This window comes from Miniopterus natalensis, chromosome 17, assembly GCF_054644295.1.
Source record: "Miniopterus natalensis isolate mMinNat1 chromosome 17, mMinNat1.hap1, whole genome shotgun sequence".
Taxonomy (NCBI): Eukaryota; Metazoa; Chordata; class Mammalia; order Chiroptera; family Miniopteridae; genus Miniopterus; species Miniopterus natalensis.
Genome location: NC_142097.1, coordinates 13,123,036 through 13,145,880, shown reverse-complemented (window position 1 = coordinate 13,145,880; position 22,845 = coordinate 13,123,036). Strand labels below are relative to the sequence as shown.

Here is a 22,845-nt window from a genome sequence, read left to right as displayed (position 1 = left end):
GAAGGAGGGTTCTGCTCAGGCGGCCCAAACCCACCACCCTCACAGGCAGGGTGTCCTGGGGACACAGCCCAACAAATGCAGTTTACAAGCCAACTTTAAGGCCAGGTGACAGGTAAGAACTATGAATGCTGAGATTCGATCATTCACATCCCACCTCCTCCAAATAGCCTCCCCCGCCCCAAGGGCCTGTTCTGAGGTGCTCACCTCTCAACTCCTGCAGAAATCTCAACCATGCCTTCCTGGGGCCATTGGTACCTATGATCACAGTGACAACGACAGTGACAGTGAATACACACTGAGTGCATGCAGTGTGCGGGCTCTGGGGTAAGCACCTTGCATGCACTATCTCATTGGGCCCTCACAGTTTCATGAGGTGAGTATGATTTTGTCCCCAATTTAAGATAAGAAAATGAAACAGTCGGGCTAGGTAACCTGCCCTCCGTTTCCCTTCTTGAAGCCCCGCTCTGGGTCTTGCCCAAGGGGTGTGCTGACCGGCTCTATCTGAACAGCACCTGCACGGAGTGGTGGCTCCGCTAAAACATGATTGGTGGTGGGGACAAGACCACAGGCTGGGCCTCACCGCCATCAGTGTGGTTTTCTGCCTCATAATTTGAACAGGGTTTTCTTGAATTTACATGATGTACCCATTAAAATTCCTTGTAAGTAGATTGTGTTTTAATGATGGCTTCTAGCAGGAGGTGCTTTACCAAGCTTGGAGACAAGAAACAGCCTGGGTGGGTGGGTGGGCCAAGTCTTTTTGTTTTTAAGTTATAACTTTTAAAAATTGATTTTAGAGAAGAAGGGAAGGAGAGAGAGAGAGAGAAAGAGAGAGAGAGAGAGAAAGAGAGAGAGAGAGAGGGAATCTCACTATTGGTTGCCCCCATCCGCACCCTGACCAGGCATTGAACCTGCAACCCAGGCATGTGCCCTGATGGGGAATCAAGCCCACGACCTTCCGGTGCACAGGACAACACTCCAACCGAGCCACACACCTGCCAGGGCAGGGCGGGCCAAGTTTTATGTGACCTCAGTTAAAACCACTAATATCACAAATGGCCAGTTCTCTCTTTTCGGGTTACCACCAGGGGGCACATTGACTTACACCGAGCTCCTGACCCTGGCAATAGGAGCTTAATTTACTTTCTGCATCCACTGGGGCTCCTCACAGATTTGAAGCCAGGCTTTCTGGCACAGCTAGAAACCTGCAAACCCCCATGAGCAGGGAAGGCCTGATTACCAAAGCCAGGAATTGTCAGCCTGGCACCTCCAGGAGGAATCGGGCAGGGACTGGGCGGTGCCAGTCCCAGCCCCAGGGAGAGTAACTAAGGCACCACTGCAGGTCCCTGTCCCCTCACCCCAAGGGCACTGACAAGTCTACTAGTCTTGTCTTGAGCTTTCTAAATCTTGTTTCAACTTCCCTGATCTTTGTGTCTTGCCTCCCAGATTTTAAATGGTTTCCGAGGGCTCCAGATCCAGATGACAAACAGTAAACCTGAAAGAAACCTACTTCCCTTTCTGTATTTGGTCTGCACATTAGTGTCACCAGGTGTCCACGTGAGTCTGAAATACCAGCTCCCAGGGAGGGCAGGGCTCTGTAGAGGGGTCAGCATGCTCCGAAAGTGGATGGAGGCTGGCCCGCTGGGCTGGGGAGGGCCAGGCATCCACTCAGCACCTGACAGCTGAGCCCACTCTGCGGGGCTGGGACCCAGGGCAGGGACTGGAACAAGAGGGGGAAGCCGCTAGAAGGTTCGGGGTGTGGGCGGAGGTGTAGGAGGGGAAGAAGAGGCGGGCTGTGCCAGACACTGGCTCTGTGAACTTGGGCGGTGGCTGAAGCCCTGGGCCTCTTAATCCCCAAACACGGGCAAGAACACCTGCCCTCCCTGCTTAGTGGAGCTTTTCTGGGGATTAGCAAGGACACTGGGTGTGGACGGGCTCTGAGCCGGTAGAGCTCTAGGCAGGCGTGAGGGTTGCTTTCATCCCCATTATTTCAGCATGAGAACCACATCTGCTGGCTGCTGAGCTGTATCTGGCCATTAGCTCGAGGTTGGGACTAATTGTTCTTTAATTAAAAAATTTTTTGCTTAATGTTTTATGAGTCACACAAGTGAGCATCTCTATAGCAAGAACATCTCACTTTCAGAGATGGCCTGTCTGTCTAATCATGACTGTGAAGAGGTCAGGTGCAACTGGCCCTCTTTCCTGCAGGCCCACTGTGCACACTGCGTGCACACAGCAGTGCGTGGGGTGAGCGAGATGGTCTCTGCCCTTGAGGAGGCCAGGACAGACCAAGAAGGCCTGCTAGGCTCTCTGTGATGCTTACAGAGTGGGGCTCCCTGCAACAGGCACAAATGCGGCCCACAGGCAGTGGCAATGGAAAACATCAAGCAGGGCAAACACAGGATGCCAGCAGCCAACATAATCCAGCAGCAAATGTGCCACTGGGGAGACCACAGCAGGTGGTGGCATTGAGCTGGGCCTTGGACAGGGGCAGGGTTCTGCCCTGTGAATATGGGCCCAGCCCAGGTTAAAGGTAGGAAGAGGTCAGGGCAGAGAACACCTAACAAGGACCCTGCCCTCAAGTCCACTTGAGAAGAAAAGAAAAATGGAGAACATGAAAGCCGCCTAAACATGATGTGGATATAGTGAAGGGCCAAAGGACGGTATGTGTGGCAGAGGGCAGGGGGCTGAGCTGTACTCAGCCGCCCTGCAGAGGCTCCAGGGCACGTGCAATAGAAACAGCAGCGGGACTGTTCGAGGACAAGCCTGGACCATGTGCGAGGCTCAGCCCTCAGAGGCAGAGTGGACTCGTGGACAGGAGCCACACTGGACACTGGGCTGGGCTGCCTGGGCTTGCAGGACAGCCATCAGTTCCCAATCCTCTATTTACAGACTCCACCCACAGCCCCCTGGCCATGCCAGTCAGAGGGCCAGTTCCCCGAGGGCCAGGGCTATCTGCTATCCTTCAGCGTATCCTGAGGGCCTTCTTCCTCAGGGCTCCAAGACGAGGGCACCTTACCTCGTTCTGGCTGAGAGAAAAATTACAGGACTTTCCTGCGTGACCTGTCTCCCCAGAGCAGAGAGGTGTCTTTTATTAAAGGGACAGGCTCTGCCCAGCCGGGCATGGCTCAGCAGTTGAACATCGACCTAGGATCCAGGCGATCAGGGTTCGATTCCTGGTCAGGGCACATGCCCGGGTTGCGGGCTCAATCCCCAGTCGGGGGTGTGCAGGAGCAGCCGATCAATGGCTCTCTCATCATTGATGTTTCTATCTCTCTCCCTCTCCTTTCCTCTCTCTAAAATCAATAAAGATATATTTAAAAGGGAAAAAAAAAGAGACAGGCTCTAGAATGAGCTTTATTTAGTATCCAAAAGTCAATCAGCACAGCCAGGCAGATTCACCTAAGAGCCTTAGACAATCACATAATTCATAAAGTGGCATTTACAAAGAGACGACATGACTGCTTCCCAAACTCACAGTTGCCCAGATGCCTCAGAGTCTGCCTGAGGCTGGGGTTGCCCTGGGGAGTCTGGAAGTAGACACAGCAATGGTGGCCTTCTCCATGGTCATCCCTGCAGCCCACGGGAAGGTTTAAGATGCTCTGGGGTCCCTGCAGGCATGCGGACTGAAGTGGGATGTTTCTGAGAGCCAGGAACATGTGGTGGGTCAGCAAAGCCCACATCAATAGCAAGAAGAGCCAGGGCCTCCAGGATAAGGGGTCCTCTCTGACTAAATTGGCCACCTCTCTGGAGGGAGCATACCTGGATGCAACCACCACTTGGAAGGCTTCCAAAGTTGTGCAGGGGCAAAAACCCACTGCTGCCCAGAAATGGGTCCTGCTGGTGCCTGGTCACCCTCGGGAACAATGTGCCTGAGTGATGGGGCCACACAGCATCTACCCCCACTTGCTAGGCATGCTGTCTGACTCTCCTTCCCTGTTCTGTGCCTTCAAACCAGTTGTGCTGTGAGGATCCAGGGCCGCCCCACCACAGAATCCTCTCCTTGGGAGGGGAAGGGGAGCACACAGCAAAGCCAGCACAGACACCGCATCTTCACCTCGGCCTCAGCATCACTGTCCTTTGGCCTCTCCCTACCCCCAGATAACCAGCTGTGGCCAGGGGAGAATGAGACTGGGAAAGGGGGCACAAGGTACAATCCAGTGAGGAAGGACTTTTCTGATAGTGCATGGGACCCGAGTCAGAGCTTCCTATCCCTGAAAACAATCAATACAAAAGCTGGCAGTGGGGTAGAGGCTGGTCTTCTCTTCTTACTCGGAGCTGCAGCCACCAGACATTTTGGCGTCTGAAGTCCACATTTATTTTCTCTTTGTCTACAGGTGAATCACAGGCGAGTCTGCTAACCAGGATGCTAGGTTGCTGTTTCTTTTTTCTCTTTCTTCCATGTTTACGTTTACGGTGCCAGCTCTCAGAAGGACAGGTTGGGAACCTGGTCACTGACTGCTGGCTGCATTGTTAGTGTGCGCCCTGAAGGAAGTTCTTGGTCAAGATGGTGCCCTGCGAATAGACATCATTTAAAAGCTGCCCACAGAGCTGTCCAGGAGAAGGATGACCCCAAGATCATGTCGGAATGTTAATTAGATAAAATCTGCAACAGTGCTTTGGCCAAAGGGTGTGCGACTAAGACTCCTCCTGGGTGAGGCTTCTCTGGAGCATGACTAGCGCAGCCCCCACCGCTGCGTCCACATCCTGCCCGAAGGACACAGGGAAAGGGAAAGCCCTCTGCACCTCCTGCCTCAGCACCTCGTTCCTGGACAGCGCGCTCCCGCTGCTGACCACCCGCTCCACACCCCACTCTCGGAGCCGCTGGAAGGGAAGCATCGAGTGCAGGTTCTGAACAATGCCTCGGCACAGGGCCCGGGTCACGTGCCCCAGGGACAGGTCGGAGGAGGAGATCCTGGTCACTGAGGCCAGCTGGTCCGGCAGATGCCTCTCACCCAGCACTGTTGGAGTGATAGTTAGGCAGGTGTCTCTCTGCTCTGCAGCTGCCTGGATCATGCGTGAATACACAGTGGATTCTTCGACCTCCAGGCCTGCCAGGAAAAGAGAAGACCTGTGTGAGCTCATGCACCCCCTCACTGCATGATGAGACATTATAGAATTCCCTAGGGCAGGGATAGGTCTACTAACTTCTGCTTCTCACTGAAGCTGGCTGCTTTCTGCTCAGGGACTCACATAATGTGGCTAGCTATGCTATGCCCAACATCTCAGCCAGCTCTCACACTGCAGACCCCAGCCCAGACTTCAGGGAGAGGTCATGTAAATGTTGCTGTGAGCCCTAACCACCCCACAGCTATGGGATCCTTGGTCTCTACGGGGCCATAATGCATACACTGATTAATAAGTATCATGGGCCCTGGCTGGTGTGACTCAGTTGGTTGGGCATCGCCCCATGCACCAAAAGATTGCCAGTTCAATTCCCAGTCAGAGCACATGCCAGGGGTTATGAGCTTGATCCCTGGTAGGGGGCAAGTAGGAGGCAGCTGATCAATGTTTCGCTCTCACATCGCATTGATGTTTCTCTCCCTCTCCCTTCCCTCTCTCTAAAAATCAATAAAAAATAAAGTATTGTCATGGCTGCTACTGGACTTATTAGCAGTGTCAGAAAAATACCAGGATCACAAGGCTGATCATGGTCTAGCCCATCCCCTGGCAGGAGCAGAGAACCACCAGTCTAGACTAGTGCTTCTCACATCTGAAGATGCATAGGAATCATGTAGGGATCTTATTAAAATTAAGATTTTCAGGTAAGGGAAGTACACCTAGAGTCACTGTGGAGTCTCATCATCAACACATTTAACTTATACAAACACAACTATACGTGTCCAGGAACCAGAGAGAGAGAAATAATTTAAATATCATAGTGAAAATTTGATCAACAGGAGTCTGGTTAAGCTCTACTCAATGAATATGTGTCTTTAATCCAGAAATTCTACTAAAATTTCAGAAACAATCATGTGCTTGGTGGATAACCAAGTACATGTGTGAGTGTGCAAATCTGTAGAACTGAGTCCTTGGAGGGGAACTGTTGGGTCAAAAGATATGCTCATGGTGTTCCCTCCTTAGAAGCTATACCAATTTCCACTGCACAGCAACACACAAGAGTGAGTCTCTCTCCATAGCCTAGGAAACAGTGTGTTGGAAACTTCTAAAGGAATAGATATAAATGTAAAGCCATCAACTAATGGGGAAAAAAGGAAAGGAGATAAAGAAAAACAGATCAATCAAATAGAAGACAGAGAGACTAAGGCGATATGATGACTAAATGCAATATGGTATCTTGGATTGAGTCCTGAAACAGAGAAAAGACATCAGTAGAAAATACAAATAAAACCTACAGTTTAAAAATAATGATGTGCTTGTATTTCCTTAATAAAAACTCAAAAATATTTTTATTGCTATCTTTGTTGCCACAGCACATTCTCAAAACTTTTTTTTTAATCTTCACCCAATGATATATTTATCGATTTGAGAGAGAGAGGAAGGGAGAGGGAGACAGAGAGAGAAACATTAATGTGAGAGAGAAACATCCACCAGTTCTCCCCTGTACACACTCCAACCAGGAATGGAGCCCGTAACCTAGGTGTGTGCCCTGACCCAGAATCAATCAAACCCGTGACCTTTCAGTTTATGGGATGATGCTCCAACCGAGCCACAATGGTCAGGGTCAAAGGTATTCTTAAGAAAATGTTAAAATACTGTGTTCTTCCTCACTGGGAACCACTTAGGCCACACGCAGGCCTTGAGGAACCCTTGAAGGAAGAAGGTGTACAGCAGCTGGGGGCCTAGAGATCTGACTTCTGGCCTGTTTCTGTGTCCCTGGCTCACTGCCTCAGCTGGTGAGATTAACAGCTGAGTTGGCCAATGTCCACACCATGGGCTTAGAACCACAGACCATCGGAGCTGGGAAAACAGAAAAGGGAAGGGACTTGCCACCACCACATAATGACTCGGGGACAGAGCTGGGAACTGAGGCCACTCTCCTGGTTGCACCCACCACACTACCCTTATTTAACAAGCATTGTATCTCACTCACTACAGGCCAGACACTGTTCTAAGTGCTTCCCAATATTAACTCACTTAGTCCTCACAGTCCTTTGAGATAGGTACCAGGGTAATCCCCATTTTCAGATATGGGAAGTAAAGCACAGAGGAGTTAAGTAACCTTCCCAAAGGCACACAGGGGGTGGCAGAGCTGAAATTAAACCCAGGCCACCCAGCTCCAGAGTCCCTGCTCTAAACTACCGCACAAGTGTAGACGCCCTTTTTTCCAACCTCAGGAACATAATGCAAATTCAGGGTATTCTCAATAGAGCAAGAGTTTTATTTTTGTACTTCATGCTTTCATATTTCCATTTCTGGTTAATAAATGTGTCTTTTATCTAAGTAAAATTTATTGTATTTACATTTATATCTTTTTTCCAATAAAATGACACAACTGTAGAAATTTCCTAAAAGGTTAAGTTACATAAAATACTAACCTTCAAAACACTCGTTGTTTCCTCAAAATAAGAACCAAGAAAATGCAAAAGATTTTTTAAAAGGATCTTACAGGGAAAGTAAATATTACGATGTCTTTCAGGGGCAAGAAAATGTGTCACTTCTATAGAAAAATAAACACTGGCCAACCCAATCCAGTTAAGCCAATAGATAAAGGACTTGCCTGAAGGTTCTCCTAACTGGTTCTGTATTTTCAAAACCTCTTCTGATACAATAAAACAAAATAAAGTTCTGTTATTTAAATGAAGCATTCCTGAGGAGACCCCAGCCAAGGAAGCAAAACTCCCCCAAACCCTGAATCCCTGGCCAGCCTGAAAAGACCCACATGAGTCAGCAACTTGTCTGTGTGACTGACAGTAAGAGCCTCCCACTGCTCCCCGCTGCCTGGGCTTCACCTTGTGACTGTTGGATGTTTCTTGGAATGGCATGATTTTGAGCTTCTACTGGTAGCCAATGAATCTGATAAACATGATTTCCCTAGACTAGAAACTTCATTTCTACCTTAAGTGCTTACAAAGGTTTCGTGTTTCCCTGTAAATGCAGAGCAGAAGAAGGCCTGACCAACTCTACCCTGAAATTTGAAGAAGAGAGCAGGAGGACGTCAGAGTCTCCAGGGAACCTCCTGAGAAAGGGACTCAGAACTATTCACCAGGATGAAGTGCTGTGAGGATTTTATAATATTGTAAAATACCAGGAGATTTTTCACTCATTCTTGTTTGATCCTTTTAATTCCAGCTGTGTATAGTCATCAGAAGGAAAACCTCAAACACAAGGGACCCAGGGGCTCACTGACAAATTAAGACAGCAGGGCAGGAGAAAACTGAGCAACTATTATGATGCTCCATGGTCTAGGTTAGGAGAGAAGGTGCCCCCTCAAAAGAAACAGTAGGTGACGGCAGCTCAGGAGATGAGAGGAAAGCTAGAAGCTCAGGTTCCTAAGGAAGGAAGAGAAGTTCTAGAACCTGGCTGGGTCTGAGACATGAATCTAGAAGCTTCAACAGCACGTTTAGCACCAAGGCACTGCCACAATGAAAGGACAAGCAGAGAGGACACCACTGTATGGGCCACATCTTACCTAGGTCTGCCATCCACTGGACCAGCATCTGGACGAACGTGGCCAGCACATTGCCCCCATTTAGGGACGCTGCCACTGCCAGGTAGGTCCTGTCGAAGTAAGGGAAGTAGGCGACTGGAGCTGCAGGGTCTGGAGTCTGCGCTGGCTGGAACCCTGAAGGCATGGGGGCTGCCAACTGAACTGAAGTGCTGATGTTGAGAACTGGAGTCCAAGAAAAGCAAAGGTTAGGTCTGTCAGGCTAACTTGGAAGTCACAGGTCACCATAGGGCAGGGGGAGAGTGTGGTTTTAAAAATATGTCCAAAATTCTTTGATACTCTTTCTTTCAAGAGGTAGAGCCTAATTCCCCTCCCCTGAGCGTGGGCTGGACTCAGTGACTTTCTTCTATTGAAAAAATAAAGCAGAAGTGGCAGCATGTGACTTTGGAGAACAGGTCATAAAAAGCACTGCAGCTTCTGTCTTGGCTTGCTTGCCCTGGGAGAAGGCGGGTAGTATTGTGAGCAGCACTGTGGGGAGGCCCACGTGGTAAGGAGCTGAGGCCTACTGCTAACAGCCACCTGCGGGAGCTGAGAGGGGACCCTCAGGCCTGGTCAAGTCCTCAGATGAGGGTAGCCCCAGCCCACCAAGAGCTTGACTGCAATCTCATGAGGGACCTGGAGCCAACTCTCCAGTCACACTGATTCCTGACTCTTAGCAACTGTTTCATCTATTTTTGTTTGTTTGTTTCATCTATTTTAAACACAGACATTTACAACTGTTTACAGAAGTAAAACTTCAGCCAAAATGTTTTAATCTCTGCAGAAATTTTATTCATTTTCTGGGAATTCTACTTCCTTCTCATTTCCAAGGTGTTTTTGTGCAGACATGTGTTTTCAGTTTTCTTGGCCATACAATTAGAAGTAGAATTGCTGGGTCATATGGTAACTCCCTGTTTAGCTTTGTTGTTGTTGTTATTGTTGTTAATCCTCACCAGAGGATATTTTTTCCATTGATTTTTAGAGAGAGTGGAAGGGAAGAAGGGGGGAGAGGGAGAGAGAGGGAGGGGGAGAGGGAGAGAGAGAGAGAAAGAGAGAAACGTCAATGTGAGAGTGACACATTGATTGGTTGCCTCCCGCATGGCCCCTGATCAGGACTGGAGATTGAACCTGCAATGCAGGTGCATGCCCTTGACTGAGAATCGAATCTAAGACCTTTCTGTGTGCGGGCCGGTGCTCTAACCACTGAGAACACTGGCCAGAGCTTCCTGTTTAACTGCCAGACTATTTTCCAAAGGAGATGCACTATTTTACGATCCCAGCAGCATGGTCTTACATTTTTAAATGGTTGAAAAGAAATCAAAAGGGAAGACTATTTCATGACATATGAAAATTATATGAAATTCTAGAAAGAGTTTTATTGGAACACAGCTACACCCATTCGTTAATGAATAACTGTGGTTGCTTTCATGCTCCAACAGCAGAGTTAAATAGTTATGACAGAAGCTATATGTCCCTCAAAGCCTAAAATATTTGCAGTCTGGCCCTTTGCAGAAACAGTTTGCTAACCGTGTCCCTACAATGCTGCCTTCACCTCACTGTGGCTCTCTTACACCAAATGCAGAAAAGACTCTAGACTTTTAATAAGAAGGGTGGAAACTTTCATTGATAAACACACGGTAACAAACACCCTAGTCTACTAATCTATATCCTTGGTCATGGAGTTACACAGAAACCAGCCAACTAGAGAGTCATTCCCTCCCCTGGCCCTAAAGAGGAAAGGTACAGACCGGGGTCAGGGACAGAACTGGGCCTGCTGAATTGTCAGCTCCCTAAACAGGGGCTTCTCCTGTAGGGAGGAGGGTGTTTACCATGTTTACAGAATAACAATGGACAGCATGCTGAGGCTTCCAGGTATCTGTGCCTCTAGGACCCTCGCAGAGTAGAAGTCTACGGAGAGAACAAAAGGCTTACCTGCGTCTGTCCTGTGGGCCATACAGGAATAGACGGAGGCCTGTAAATCCCCCAAGGCCACGCCCACCTGTGTCCCCTTTGGGATTCCAAACCAGGCACGCGCAGTCCTGCCCGCCGCACTGGCGGGCTCTGCGATGTCAGGGAGCAGGTGCACAGGAAAGCCGGAGGTCCTCAGTCTGCAAACCAAGAGTGGACAGCGTATTTACCAGTGCTTGGTTTTCTGGGGTTTGTTGTTTCCAGGAAACTCAACAAAGGAAAGCGTTACAGGGTACAGGTAGGAGAAGGGAGGGTCACAGGGGTCTTTTTCACTTTTTGAAAACTATCAGAAACAGGCTGAGATGTTTTAAAGAGTGGACACTAGCCTTCAAAAGCCTGAGACTGACCTTTAGGGGAAGAAAACAGTCAGTCCTAGCAGGGACGATCAGTAAGGTTCAGATAAGAGCCAGACAGAACTGGCATCCATCCCTGTGTTTTAAGGGAACAAATACCCTGCAAAGGGTGTCTCGGTGCAGAATTGCCCTTGGTTAGCACAGGCCAAGCCCAAGTCAAAGCCATCGGTCATCTGAATACATTTGTCACTTGGGGTTAGTGAACACGGGGCTTTCAATTTTATAAAACATGCTAGAAAGTCCTTTACCTGAACTACCAGGTGCTTTTTGATTTATTACAGAGCTCAGAATTGGGGCCCTGAAGGAAGTGGACTTATAGGGCACTGGATCTCTGGACCTGAAAAGGCAAATGATTGTTTAAACAGAACTTAAAAGGCATCCCTCGCATCTACTACCTCCATTTCTTAACCTTATTTCAAAATATATTATAGAATGAAAGTTCTTTTTTTGAAATCTACAGGCTGAGCTGGGTCACAGAGAACCAACCCTAGGTCTTAGCAACTGTGCCCACCCTAGGTCTCGGTGCCCACCCTAGGTCTTGGCAACTGTGGAGGAGCAATACAGCACAGCGTGGAACATGGCACCCCTCCCCAAGGGCTTCACTTAGCACCAGGCCTGTCCATGCCCAGTGCCTGGAACAGGCTGGGGGCCATTGGAACCTGACTCCTGGCCTCTTGGAATCCCTCACTATTCCCAAATAAGAAAGCCTGATGAAGCTCTAGCTCTAGAGACTCTGCCCTTCGGCTGGAGCTAGCCTACAAGGTTATACTCACATCTCCATGTTCCAGCTTTGTCTCTGGGTGTTGAAATATCCCCAGCTAGCAGCATTCTGGTCAGACATCAAGGGTCTTGGCAGGTCACACAGCATGGCAACCACATAGTCATGGATGGTGCCAGCTGCATCGTAGGACTTCAGGAACTCTGGGCTGTTTTTCATACCAAAAACAATTCAGCATGGTCCAATGGTGACTTAAAAGCCTGTGCTATACTTAGCTGTGGGCAGTGTGGACAGGACATGGCAGAGCTAGGTGGCAGCTGGAATCCCATGTGTGTGGCTCCCCCAGATAGACCTCCTAAGGTGCTGCCCTCCCAGCTGCTCCAAGCAAAGCTGCCTTTAGGGGAGGGGACTTAAGGGAGGACATGCCCTGCCTCAGTAAGCAGGACACCAACTGTTCTCAGCAGTCCTGGCCCCACCATGAACTCACCACGTGACCCTTGGCAAGTCCCTTGTCCTCTCCAGCCTCTTCCTTCCCCCTCTGGGTGAGAATGGGATGACCAATAGAGAGCCCGCCAGGAAGTGACACAGTTCTAGACCAAGTCTAGGTCACACTCACTGAGGAACCATCCAGTATACGGAGTGATGCTGACCAACTAGAGGAGCAGCCTCCTAGCCACTCTCATTCTCCTGGAAATATAGCACCCAATTCACAGAACAGTGGTCTGTACCTATTTTTCAAAAGCCAGAAGATAGTTGCACAGCCAAACCCCGTGGCTACACTGAGATGGGACTCTGGATGGGGCAGAGAAGCCAGGAACCCGCTGTTGCATCTGCCATCCTGCCACGTAACCAGGTTGCTCACAGCTCTGGGCTTGAACGCAGGGGCAGCCCCTCCCTCCATCCATTCACAGCCTGGAACAGAGCAGATTAGCAAAATCAGAGGAAAGAGCAACCGACCAGCAGCAGCATGTCTTCGAGATTCCTCTGTTGTGAGGTTCCAGCACAGACCGTGTCACCCATGAGAATGCTTCACTCCTGCACAAGGGTTCTACTATCAGAGCACCCAGGGTTAGCACCTGGCTCCCCCATCCACAGCTATGGGACCCTGGGCAAGTCACTCCCTCCATTTGTCCCACTTCTTTATGTTCCTTTTTATTCATATTTTAAAGTTGATATTGTAACACACACACACACACACACACACACACCACCAACCCCAGGTAAGAAAAGAAGCATAGCACTCTCTCAAGTCCCCTAACTTCTGTCCTTCAAGCCCACATCATAATGATATTATCTAGATTTATATCCTAGGGGTATAGAACATAAAAAAGCAAATACATAATACCAGGCACTTTGAGTTGCTGTGAAAAAATATATAACAGAGTAAGGGGATAGTGGTAGAAGTCCTCTCTGAGGTGACAGGTGAGGAGAGGCCGGAATGGAGTAAGAGAGTGAGCCATAAGAATATCTGGGGAGCCCGGCTGGTGTGGCTCAGTTGGGTGAGTGTCATCCTATGCACTGAAGGGTCACCAGTTCAATTCCCTATCAGGGCACAAGCCCAGGTTTCAGGTTTGGTCCCTGGTTGGGGTGCATGCGGGAGGCAACCTATTGATGTTTCTCTCTCATATCAATGTTTCTCTCTCCCTCTCCCTTCCTCCCTCTCTAAAAAAGAAGCAATAAAAACATATTTTAAAAAAAGATATCTGGGGATGCATGTTGCAGACAGATGAGACAGCCACGCAAAGGCTGTGAGAGATCTTGTCAATCTCTGGTTGGTATCCCTGGCCAGTACCCAGAAGCCCAGGGAGGCGTGTTCCAGGTGCCTGCATCTAAAGCATATCATGCTTCTCCTGGGGGGTGGGGATGGTTACTCCTTGGAGTAGTCTACCCTCACAACACATTTCTCCCTAAACCCGAAGCTGGGGTCCTCACCCCACCCCTAAAGCTGGATCTCTGCAGCTTTTCTTCAACTCCTTTATCTGCTTCCAAAATTCTTTTGATTTTTAGACTATCATTTTTATTTTCTTTGTATTATGGAGTTCTTACCAAGTACCCGGTATTATTCAAAGCACTTTAAAAATATTAATTCATTTCATCTACATAATAACTTTATAACATAGATATGATAATTATCCTCATTTTACACATAAGAAAAATGAAGAACAGGGAAGCTGAAGATTCTTTGCGAATGTTCACCTAAGTGGTAGAACCAGGGTTCAATTCAGGTAGCGTCTTTCAAAATCTGGCCTGAAAATTACTTTTTCCCTCTGTTTTTTCTTTCTTTGTTTTTTGCTTTTGTAGGGGTTTTGGCTGGGGGGGGGGGGGAGAACTGATATTTTTAATTTTTTACATATGTGATAAGTGAATTCTCAATATAAAATGTTCAGCCTGGCCGGGCGTGGCTCAGTGGTTAAGCGTCGACCTAGGATCCAGGCGATCAGGGTTCGATTCCCGGTCAGGGCACATGCCCGAGTTTCGGGCTGCAGCCGATCAATGACTCTCTCATCATTGATGTTTCTATCTCTCTCTCTTCCTCTCCCTTCCTTTCTCTGAAATCAATAAAGATATATATATATTTTTAAAAATGTTCAAATATAAAGCAAAAGGCCAGCTAGATTCCCCACCTGAGTCCCAGCCCCCTTCCTGTTGCTGTCAGCACTTGCTAAATAACCATCTAAAGGTTTTACACTCACACCTATTTTGTTTGGTTTGGTTGGTATGAGTCGCTTTTATTTTGGTTTTGTCTATTAAAAAAAAAAGTACTATACTGTATTTCTTTTTCCAAGGGTTGTTTTTAACATCCAACAACATGTTCTGGAGTTCTTTTCATGTCAGTGTGTCTGAGTGGGCCTTAGACTTTCTAACTACTGCATATCGTTCTCCAGAATGGGCATCGGAGCACTAGTCAACACTTCCCCTATGATTAAACGTCAGTTTTCACTGCTATAAACAAGGCTGCCTCGAATGGCCCTGGTTATCCCTCCCTATGCACAGACGTGTTAAAGCACTTTCCAGAACAGACTGCAAGTAGCAGCACTCTTTAGTCATAGCAGCTGTCTTATTTCGTTTTCTTTTAGTAGAAGCTATCTTGTTTTTAACAGGCCTCATCAAATTGCCCTCCAAAACATCTCTGCTGGTTGAAACTCCCAGCAGCGGTATTTAAAAGAACCAATTTTCCACCTCATTGCCAACTCTTGACATTATCAGAATTTGATTTCTTATAGTCCAGTGGATGGAAAATGATTTCTCATTGTTGTTTTCATCTGAGCTTCCCTAATTACTAATGACATCGAGCCCCTTTTCATATGCTTATTAGCTGTTTGTCTTTCATCCTCTAGGTACAGCCTGTCCTTGCCCTTCGCTCATTTTCCCACAGGGCATCTGTCCTTTATTTGTTATTAGTTCTTATATGTTCCCATATTCCTCCTTTGTCTACTATGCACTAGCAAGCCTTTCCTCCTGGTCTGCTGCTTGCCTTTTAGTTTGGTTTTATGATCCCACTTCTCTCCTGCTATATTGTGCCTAAAAATGGAGTCTTGAAACAGGTGTAACCACAGGCCTCTCAGAAGACACTAGTCACTCCCTCTCCTCTCCTCCAACTGCCTCGACTGTACCCTCATGAAGGCACTTAGCTCTCCACTCGGGTTACTGGTCCCCATCTATGTTGACTGCCTTGAGCATGCCCTGGAAGGTGAGGGCTTCGTCCATTCCTTTCTATGCCTCCCGCGGGGCCCAGCACAGAGCCTTATATATGGTAGGTACTAAACCCAAACCAAATTATGGCCACCATTAAAAGCGGAACAACCTGATCCCAAATTGATTTCACCTAACTCTGCTAAGCAGGTATCATCATCATCAAACAGTGGCTTTCCTCCTTCCCAGAAACAGAAAACAAGACAAAAAGGCATGTGGGCTGGCTCAATGAAATATTAAGCAGCTTTCTCCAACCAGAGAACGATGGCTTGTATGGTTGTTAGCGTCCAGGAGACGGGCAGAAAGGAGGGCATGTGACCAGACCACAATCATTAGATCTCTGCTGTCTTCTTTGGAAAGGGTTTTAGTATTAAAAGGGCATTTATTCTCGTTAATGCAAAATTAAGGAGTTTAAAAAGCTTTTACAACCTAGACTCCCTCTGAGAGGTCAGCTCTAACACCCTAATCGGCCTCGGCTCCTGCTACTGATGGGAGCCAAGCAGCTCCTTGGTCCCAGTTGGTCTGAAAACAGGCAGATGAGAGGGAGGGAAGTTGAGGAGGGAGCCTGCACTGACTTCTCCGGGTACCCAGCCCATCCTGTCAGCTGATCAAAGGATGCAGCCCTAGACACCAGTCATGCTGCTGAGAGGCAAGTCACTGCTCACTTGGCCCAGGGGAATCAGAATCGTTGACTCTCCAGGCAGGAAGGGGTGAATCCAATGTTCAAATCCCCTTAACTACAGCCCCCCAAAGTAGCCATCCATCCTCTGCCTAAAACACCTACAGTAAAATGTTGGTATTTTTGAAGCTGGGTGATGGGTGTGTCAGTTCATAATACTATTCTCCCTGCTTTTACATCAATATAGAATTTTTTATAATTAAAAATATCTTCAAGGCTTGCCATAGCAGAGAGCACACAACTTATTATGGAATTGAATCCCTCCTTGGACATTCTGTTGAGAAATTCCTCCTTTCACTAAGCTATTGTGCCCCATGTAGCTCTGGTCCTCCCAGAGGCCTTTAAAAGCTAAGTGTCGATACTCAGACATACCTGCGTTCAAAAACTGGAGTTGCCACTTGCTGCCCTATGACCTCAAGCATATTATTTTAATCTCTCAGAATCTCAATTTTTCATCTGCACAACAGGGGCAGTCATGTAACCTATGTCGTAGGGTGTTGGGAAAGTTCTATGAGATCATGTAGGTAGCCTCCTTTGACTAGCATCTTGCATGTAAATTGCTCATTGCAATTTTACTGGCTCAGTTCTCCTCCTGGAGGCCAAACAGGTCACCCATCTCTGCAATATGGCAAAAACCTTCTGATATAAAATGACCAACTAAATAATGCTTAGCTAGCGACTGAGCCCATAAAAAGGACACACCCTGGAATTTAAAAATCACAAATATCTGTGATTATGTTAAATAACAAAACTATGCCCAAATTCAGAAGAGTTTCCTCTGCGCCTTGGCACCTCCTACAGCTACACTACCTCTTGGCTGCTGACAGTGATGCTCTGAGACACTGACATAAAGAGAAAGCTATGGAAAATCCACTGCACGAAACCCCACAGAGAATCAGAGAAAACTCTCTCTCCCTCTCCTATTCCTGGCTGATGTGCTGTTGATGTGTAACTGGATAGTTCATTGATTCATTAACACATTTATACAAAATGGGACATACGCAAAATATGAGGTGGTGTGTGCCACTGCATCCTCACTGCTGGCCTTTCAGACAGCCGTTGGCAGCACTTTTCTCGTTCCACAGTGACTGCTAACAGCATGTGATCATCCCCAGAGCCCAGCATACCTTGGCCTGTTTTCCAAAACAGGACTCCATGCATCTGTCCTGACACTCCGATGCCACAGACTTTCCGGAGGTGCTGCTGGGGAAGAGCAGCAAGGCACTCATTTAGGGCTTGGATGATTCTACTCACATCCTGCTCCCGAGCCTAGAAACAGAACAGGACATGTAGGGCAAGGGCCTCGATGGATTTCCTGGGTGGTGGGTGCCCAGCTAATTCCACTGAGGTCACATGCTGCCTGGCCTTGGGGAAGAGACTGAGGGTTCTCCACCACTCCCTCCCTTTACAAACAAGGCAGGTAGAAGAAGGCCAGGGAACAACTGGGTACAGAATCAGGAGGGTGGGCTATGCGAGGGGGGGTGGGCAACGAGGCTGGAAAAGAGGAGAGGCTGGGACCTAATCAATAGGCCTCAAGCCCAGGGTAAGGGGCTCTTCTTAAAGGTAATGGGGAGCCCCTAGGGCTTTCTGAATGGGAGAGTATCACCAGAGCTGTGTTTTCAGACGATGAATTGGGCTATAGTAGCAGCTACATAGAGAGAGACTCATAGTGTAAAGAGATTTCAGGGGATGGAAAATTTTCAAGTAACTGAGGACCAACTTTTCCTAATTTGCCTTTTCTTCCGACTTGCTGCCTTCTTGAAAACTTCTCTAAGCAGAACAACCTTGAGAGATAAGTCATGAGAAATAAGCAGAATGTAATTGAACAGCATATCAATAAGAATTGAATGGTCCCAAAACACAAGAATATGAAAAGAATGCAGGATTTGGAAGAGTTCAGTATATCCAAATGGGTGGGAGGTACAAACTAACTTCCAAAGTAGACAACAATGTGACTCGAACATAAGAAATTTGGGTTCTGAGATCCCCTTTAAATTATGAAGTCCCTGACAGAGACTAGAAATAGAACCCTAGGAATCCAGCCCATCCCCATAGATGCCTCTAGGAGGTCAAGTCTCAGTAAGCTAAGGAGGCCACCACAAAACATGTGCTTGGGAAAGCAATCCAACTGACGCCATTGCTTTCTTGGGGAATAAGGAAATCTCAAAGTGGAAAGAGCAAGAGTTAAATACATATGAATGTTCAAAAGAATCATACCTATGTGATTAATAGAGGGGTTGGCAAAAGTAGGTTTATAGTTGTGAGTACACAAAAGTTTATACTTGTATTGTTATTTATTAATTATTGTATTCTTTGCCATATGAACAACTGTAAACCTACTTTTGCCCTCCCCTGTATTTTTGCTTAAGGAATCTTTGAGGTTTTGGTATTTTAAGTAAATGTATGTGTTTTAGAGAACTGGCCTAGATTACCTTTGTAACTCCAATTTAAAATGTGAAATTGAGCCCAGCCGGTGTGGCTAAGTGGTTGAATAAGAACATTTTTTTACGTGAAATTGAAAAATAAAAAGTAGAAGATAAAAAAAAGTAAAACGGAGTGATCTAGATTTGTGATTATAAATTCAAATCTCACTATATGTATAAAAGGATTTAAAATATATGAGCATTTAAGGTTTGCATAGTTATACATTTAATTTATTAGATTTATAAGAGTTATTTAAGTACTCTGAAAAGATTTAGGTCAGACAACTGCAGTGCCTAGAAAATATAATAAGTGTATAACTGCAGTCTAAAACATCAAAGATATTTAATTAACTAAAATAGGATTGAACTGGGGAGGGGGGGGAAGGGGTGGAATGGGTCATTGTAGAGAAAAGAGGACATCTGTAATATTTTAAACAAAAATAAACACACACACAAAAATAAATAAAATAAAAATAAAATAAGTGAGTATTATTCAAAGGCCTTCCAAAATGACTGTCAAATCATTAGACTTGACAATCATTAGACTTATAATGTAATAAGCTTTATAAGGTAAGTTTAAAAGCTTAAGTAAGAACTAGGGTTTTGAGTTTAATAAATTGAATACTTATTTTGATTTCAACAAAAGTAAAATGTTTCTGCCACATAAAAGTCACTCCAAGGGACAGCACAAAATAAACTTATTTAACACCTAGAAGAATCCATGGAAAATTCGGGAGAGAAGAAGAAAAATATGGCTCAGCTCTTAACAAATCTAGTCTCTTCATTGGGGAACTGAAAAAGCTTCTGGTCTTGGAAAATCATCTGAAGATGGAGCCCTCAGGCCCCTTGCTTCCCTCCAGGGGGCAGTACAGCTCTCCTCTCCTTAGAACAAACCCCTCACTTGTGCCCTGCCAACCTCCTGGCCTTTGTCAGAGGCAATTCTTGGCTCCTAATAAACATGAACAAAGGAGGAGGAAGAGAGGGGAAGAGGGGAAGAATGGGAGAGGAGTAGAGAGGGAGCACCAAGCATTTTCCTGAGGAGGCAGCCCCAGATCCTAACAAGATTCTTTATATACAGGAGAGACTACAGCAGAACTGACTTGGCAGTGAAAGGCAGGCAAAGAGGAGGTGCATGGCTGTGCATGATGCTGCAAGGAGGGAAGAGAGAGGACAGTAGGGGAAGGAAGAAGGAAAGACATTTGTTTAGACCCGCACTGTCCCACATGGCAGTCATTAGCAACATGTAGCTAACCTGAATTGAGATGTACTGTAAATGTAAACTACAAACTAGATTTTAGATTTAGCATGGAAAAAAAGAATGCACAATGTCATTAATAATTTTATATTATCATATATCGGAATGATACTATGTTGGGAACATTGGGTCAAATAAAATGTGCAATTAGAATTAATTTGGGGGTAGGAGGAGGTAGAAGAGGGTATAGAGGGGATAAATGGTGATGGAAAGAGAGTTGACTTTGCGTGGTGAACACACAATACAACATATAGATGATGTATTATAGACTTGTACACCTAAAACCTGGATCACTTTATTAACCAATAAATTCAATAAAAAAAGAATTCATTTCACTTGTTATTTTTTACTTTTTAAAATATGGGTACTAGAAAATGGAAAATTACAGGGTGTGGCTCAAATTTCTATTGGACAGTGCTGTTTGAAAGAGTTCATGCATGGCAATCAGATGGTGCATCAACCCAGGACAGAGGAGCTGCTGTTTAAAATGGGCCCAGGGTGGGTGAGTTGTGTGGGTGGGAATAGTGGAGGAGGGAAACGGGCCAGAAGGCAGTGAAGACAAGGAAATCGTGTTCAGCAAGCAGTTAGTTCAAGTTTTAGTGGTGTGATGGGGGACAGACAATGGATATGCCCACATGTGACAGGAAAAGCTGTCCCCATTTCTTGGTTCAGATTATCAATTGGTTCACATCCAGATCAAGTCCTAGAACTTTAGATTTGAAAAAAATAACTTAGAAACTCAGTCAACCCTCCTCCTTCACACCCATTTTTACAGATGAGGAAACTGAGGCCCAGAGAAGAAAAATTAATAACTCAGAAAGAGCTTCCCTCAAAAACCCTAATTGCAAATACCGAAAAGCCTGACCTTCCGCATAGCTGCCAAGCTTGACCACGGAGTACACAGTACTTCTAAGGCCTGAGAAGTATGGTCATGAGGAAAGAATAGCCATCAGCTATTTCTACAGGTCAGGGGTTCCCACCCCAGTGATTTCTGTTCCCTAGGGGACGTTTGGCAATATGGAAATACTTTGGGGGTGCCACAACTGGGGAGGAGGATTCTATTGGCATGTAGAGGCCAGGGATGCTGCTAAACATTCTACAAGACACAGGACAGTTCCCCACAACAAAGAATCATCCAACTCAAAAAAATCAAGGTTAGAAATCCTGCAGATGAAATTACAAGAATGCTCTTTGTCCCAGAGCACAACACACATGTGGGGCCTGCAAGGGGGCCTATCCCGGCCTCCCCTAAGCCTCTCATTAAGCAGGTGTGGTGCACTGGGTGTGCCTGTAAACACAGAGAAGCCTGCTGAATGCTGGGGGAAGTGAGGGAAATGGTGTTCAAGAAGCGGCCCTATTTAAAGAGAAAAGGGCGCAGCCTAAGCCCACCCCCTGTAATCCCAGCTCTGCTGCTCACTCCCACGGAGCCAGAGTCAGGAAGTGAAATAATCATTCTAAAACGCTCTGGTGCGCCAATCAAACTAATCTGGAAAGCATCTGTGAAAACGCAAAGTGTTCCTGAAATGCTGCTGAGCAAGACGGACTCTGAACCTAAAGAACTGAGTCCAGCTATGTGGCAAGAGCTTGGGAAAAACAAAGCTCTTGGGAGTGGTGGGTGGCTCAGAAAATGGCGGTTTGCGGCTAGATGGGGCCTAGAGACCACCCATTGCAACTTAGAGAACAAGCTGAGGTCCAGAAAAAAAGGTTACTCGGAGTTCCTTGATATTTATTTCTGTTGTCAATTAACTAAACACAGAGCTACCTTTTTCGGGGAATTAATGGAATGCCGCTGTGAGGATTGGCATCCTTTCTAAACCCACATCTCACAGCAGAGCCCACTGTGGTAAAATTCTCCATTTCCATCTCGCCGCTTTTACAAGACACGAGTTGCAGTGTATTATTACCCAATTTCACAAGATAACCCGTTGTCGTGTATCGTTATCAATCTGATCTCTTTCGAATGACATGTCTCTCAATGTCTGTCTGCCTTTCCTCCAAGGCCTGTCTTTCTGTTTTCCCCCCAAAGCGTCTCAGCCTTTGGGGACTTGGGGGCTGGGGGGTGACTTCTGCTGGCCGAGCGTGTGAGTTGTACGGGCCACATGCTGCTCCTGTTGGGCCTGGTTCCGCGTCTGATTTCCACAGAAAAACCCAAACGCTGCCCCGGGGAACAAGCAGGATCCCGGACCTGAGCCCACAGGCAGGTGTGAGGAGAATGGCACAGGCAGCGGACCCCCCCGCCGCGGGTGAGGGTACAGGGAGCGGAGGGCAGAGAGCACCGAGATCGCACCGCGGGCAAGGCCGCCAGAGGAGGCCCGAGAGCGGGGAGCAGGGGGGCGGCGGTGGGAAAGCTCCGGGGGCCGGGCCCTCGCGGCCGGGGGAGCCGCGGCAGGCAGGTGGAGGCTGGCGCGGTGAGGGGGGCCTCCCTGAGGAAAGGGGGTGTCTGGGCGGCCTTCTGGAGGAGGAAGAGGGTTGTCGGGAGGCTCCCGGAGGCGGCGCGGCTCCAGGGCACTGCCTCACCTGGGGCCCGGCCGCCGAGCTCTGGGCCGCCGCCTCGGCCCGCGCGGCCCGGGCACAGCTCGCCAGGACCACGAACCCCGATGGGTCGCCGGGCGCGGCCTCCACCACGGCCGCCTTCACAGACGTGGTGCCCAGGTCGATGCCGAGAATGACCGACGGGGCGGCCATGGCCGTGGGCACCCGCGTAGGTCGCGTCCCTCCCCGCACACTTCACCCAGGGCAGAGGCGCCGAGGCGGGACCTCGCCTGCCTCGCCTTCAGCCTCCCTCAGAGTGAAGGCTGGTCGCCTTCCCATTGGTCGAGGAAGGCGGAGCCCCGCGCACCCCTCCCAGCGAGCCCGGCTATAGGCGGAGAGGTGGTGGAAGGCGGGACCTAGAGGGCACCGCCCCGTCGGGCTGGGGTTTTAGGATAGCGGCGGCCAGTGCCTCACCAGGACAGCCCCTGCCTGGCTTTCAGAAGTAGTGCAGGGTTCGCTGACAGAGCCTCTGTGCCCCTAAAAGCGGCTAGTACTCCCTCACAGCACGCCTCCATCCTCGCCTAGGTGCCTGCGCCCTTCCGCCCCGCCCCGCCCCTGCTAAAAACTACAGCTCCCAGAGTGCATCGCGAGGAGATAGTTACTCCGCGAATCAGGTGAC

General features: G+C 47.8%; 1 protein-coding gene across 1 annotated transcript; it reads right to left on the bottom strand.

Moving 5' to 3' along the window:
• Positions 1–3,341: 3,341 nt before the first annotated feature.
• On the bottom strand, positions 3,342–22,425 carry SHPK (sedoheptulokinase). The gene is made up of 7 exons (XM_087825956.1): positions 22,212–22,425; positions 17,144–17,285; positions 12,373–12,556; positions 11,700–11,852; positions 10,538–10,713; positions 8,591–8,791; positions 3,342–5,048 (listed from the first exon to the last, which is right to left on the bottom strand). The coding sequence occupies exons 1-7, from the start codon at positions 22,377–22,379 to the stop codon at positions 4,636–4,638; spliced, it is 1,437 nt and encodes a 478-aa protein (XP_087682082.1). The 5' UTR covers positions 22,380–22,425; the 3' UTR covers positions 3,342–4,635.
• Positions 22,426–22,845: the final 420 nt, after the last annotated feature.

Excerpts from the sequence above, each read along its gene's own strand:
- SHPK (XM_087825956.1), bottom strand. The coding sequence starts at position 22,379 with ATGGCCGCCCCGTCGGTCATTCTCGGCATCGACCTGGGCACCACGTCT. Across the intron at positions 17,286-22,211 it reads GCTCGGCGGCCGGGCCCCAG|GCTCGGGAGCAGGATGTGAG; the intron begins GTGAGGCAGTGC and ends TTCTGTTTCTAG. Across the intron at positions 10,714-11,699 it reads CAAAGCTGGAACATGGAGAT|ACTGAGGACCTCCGGCTTTC; the intron begins GTGAGTATAACC and ends CTTGGTTTGCAG.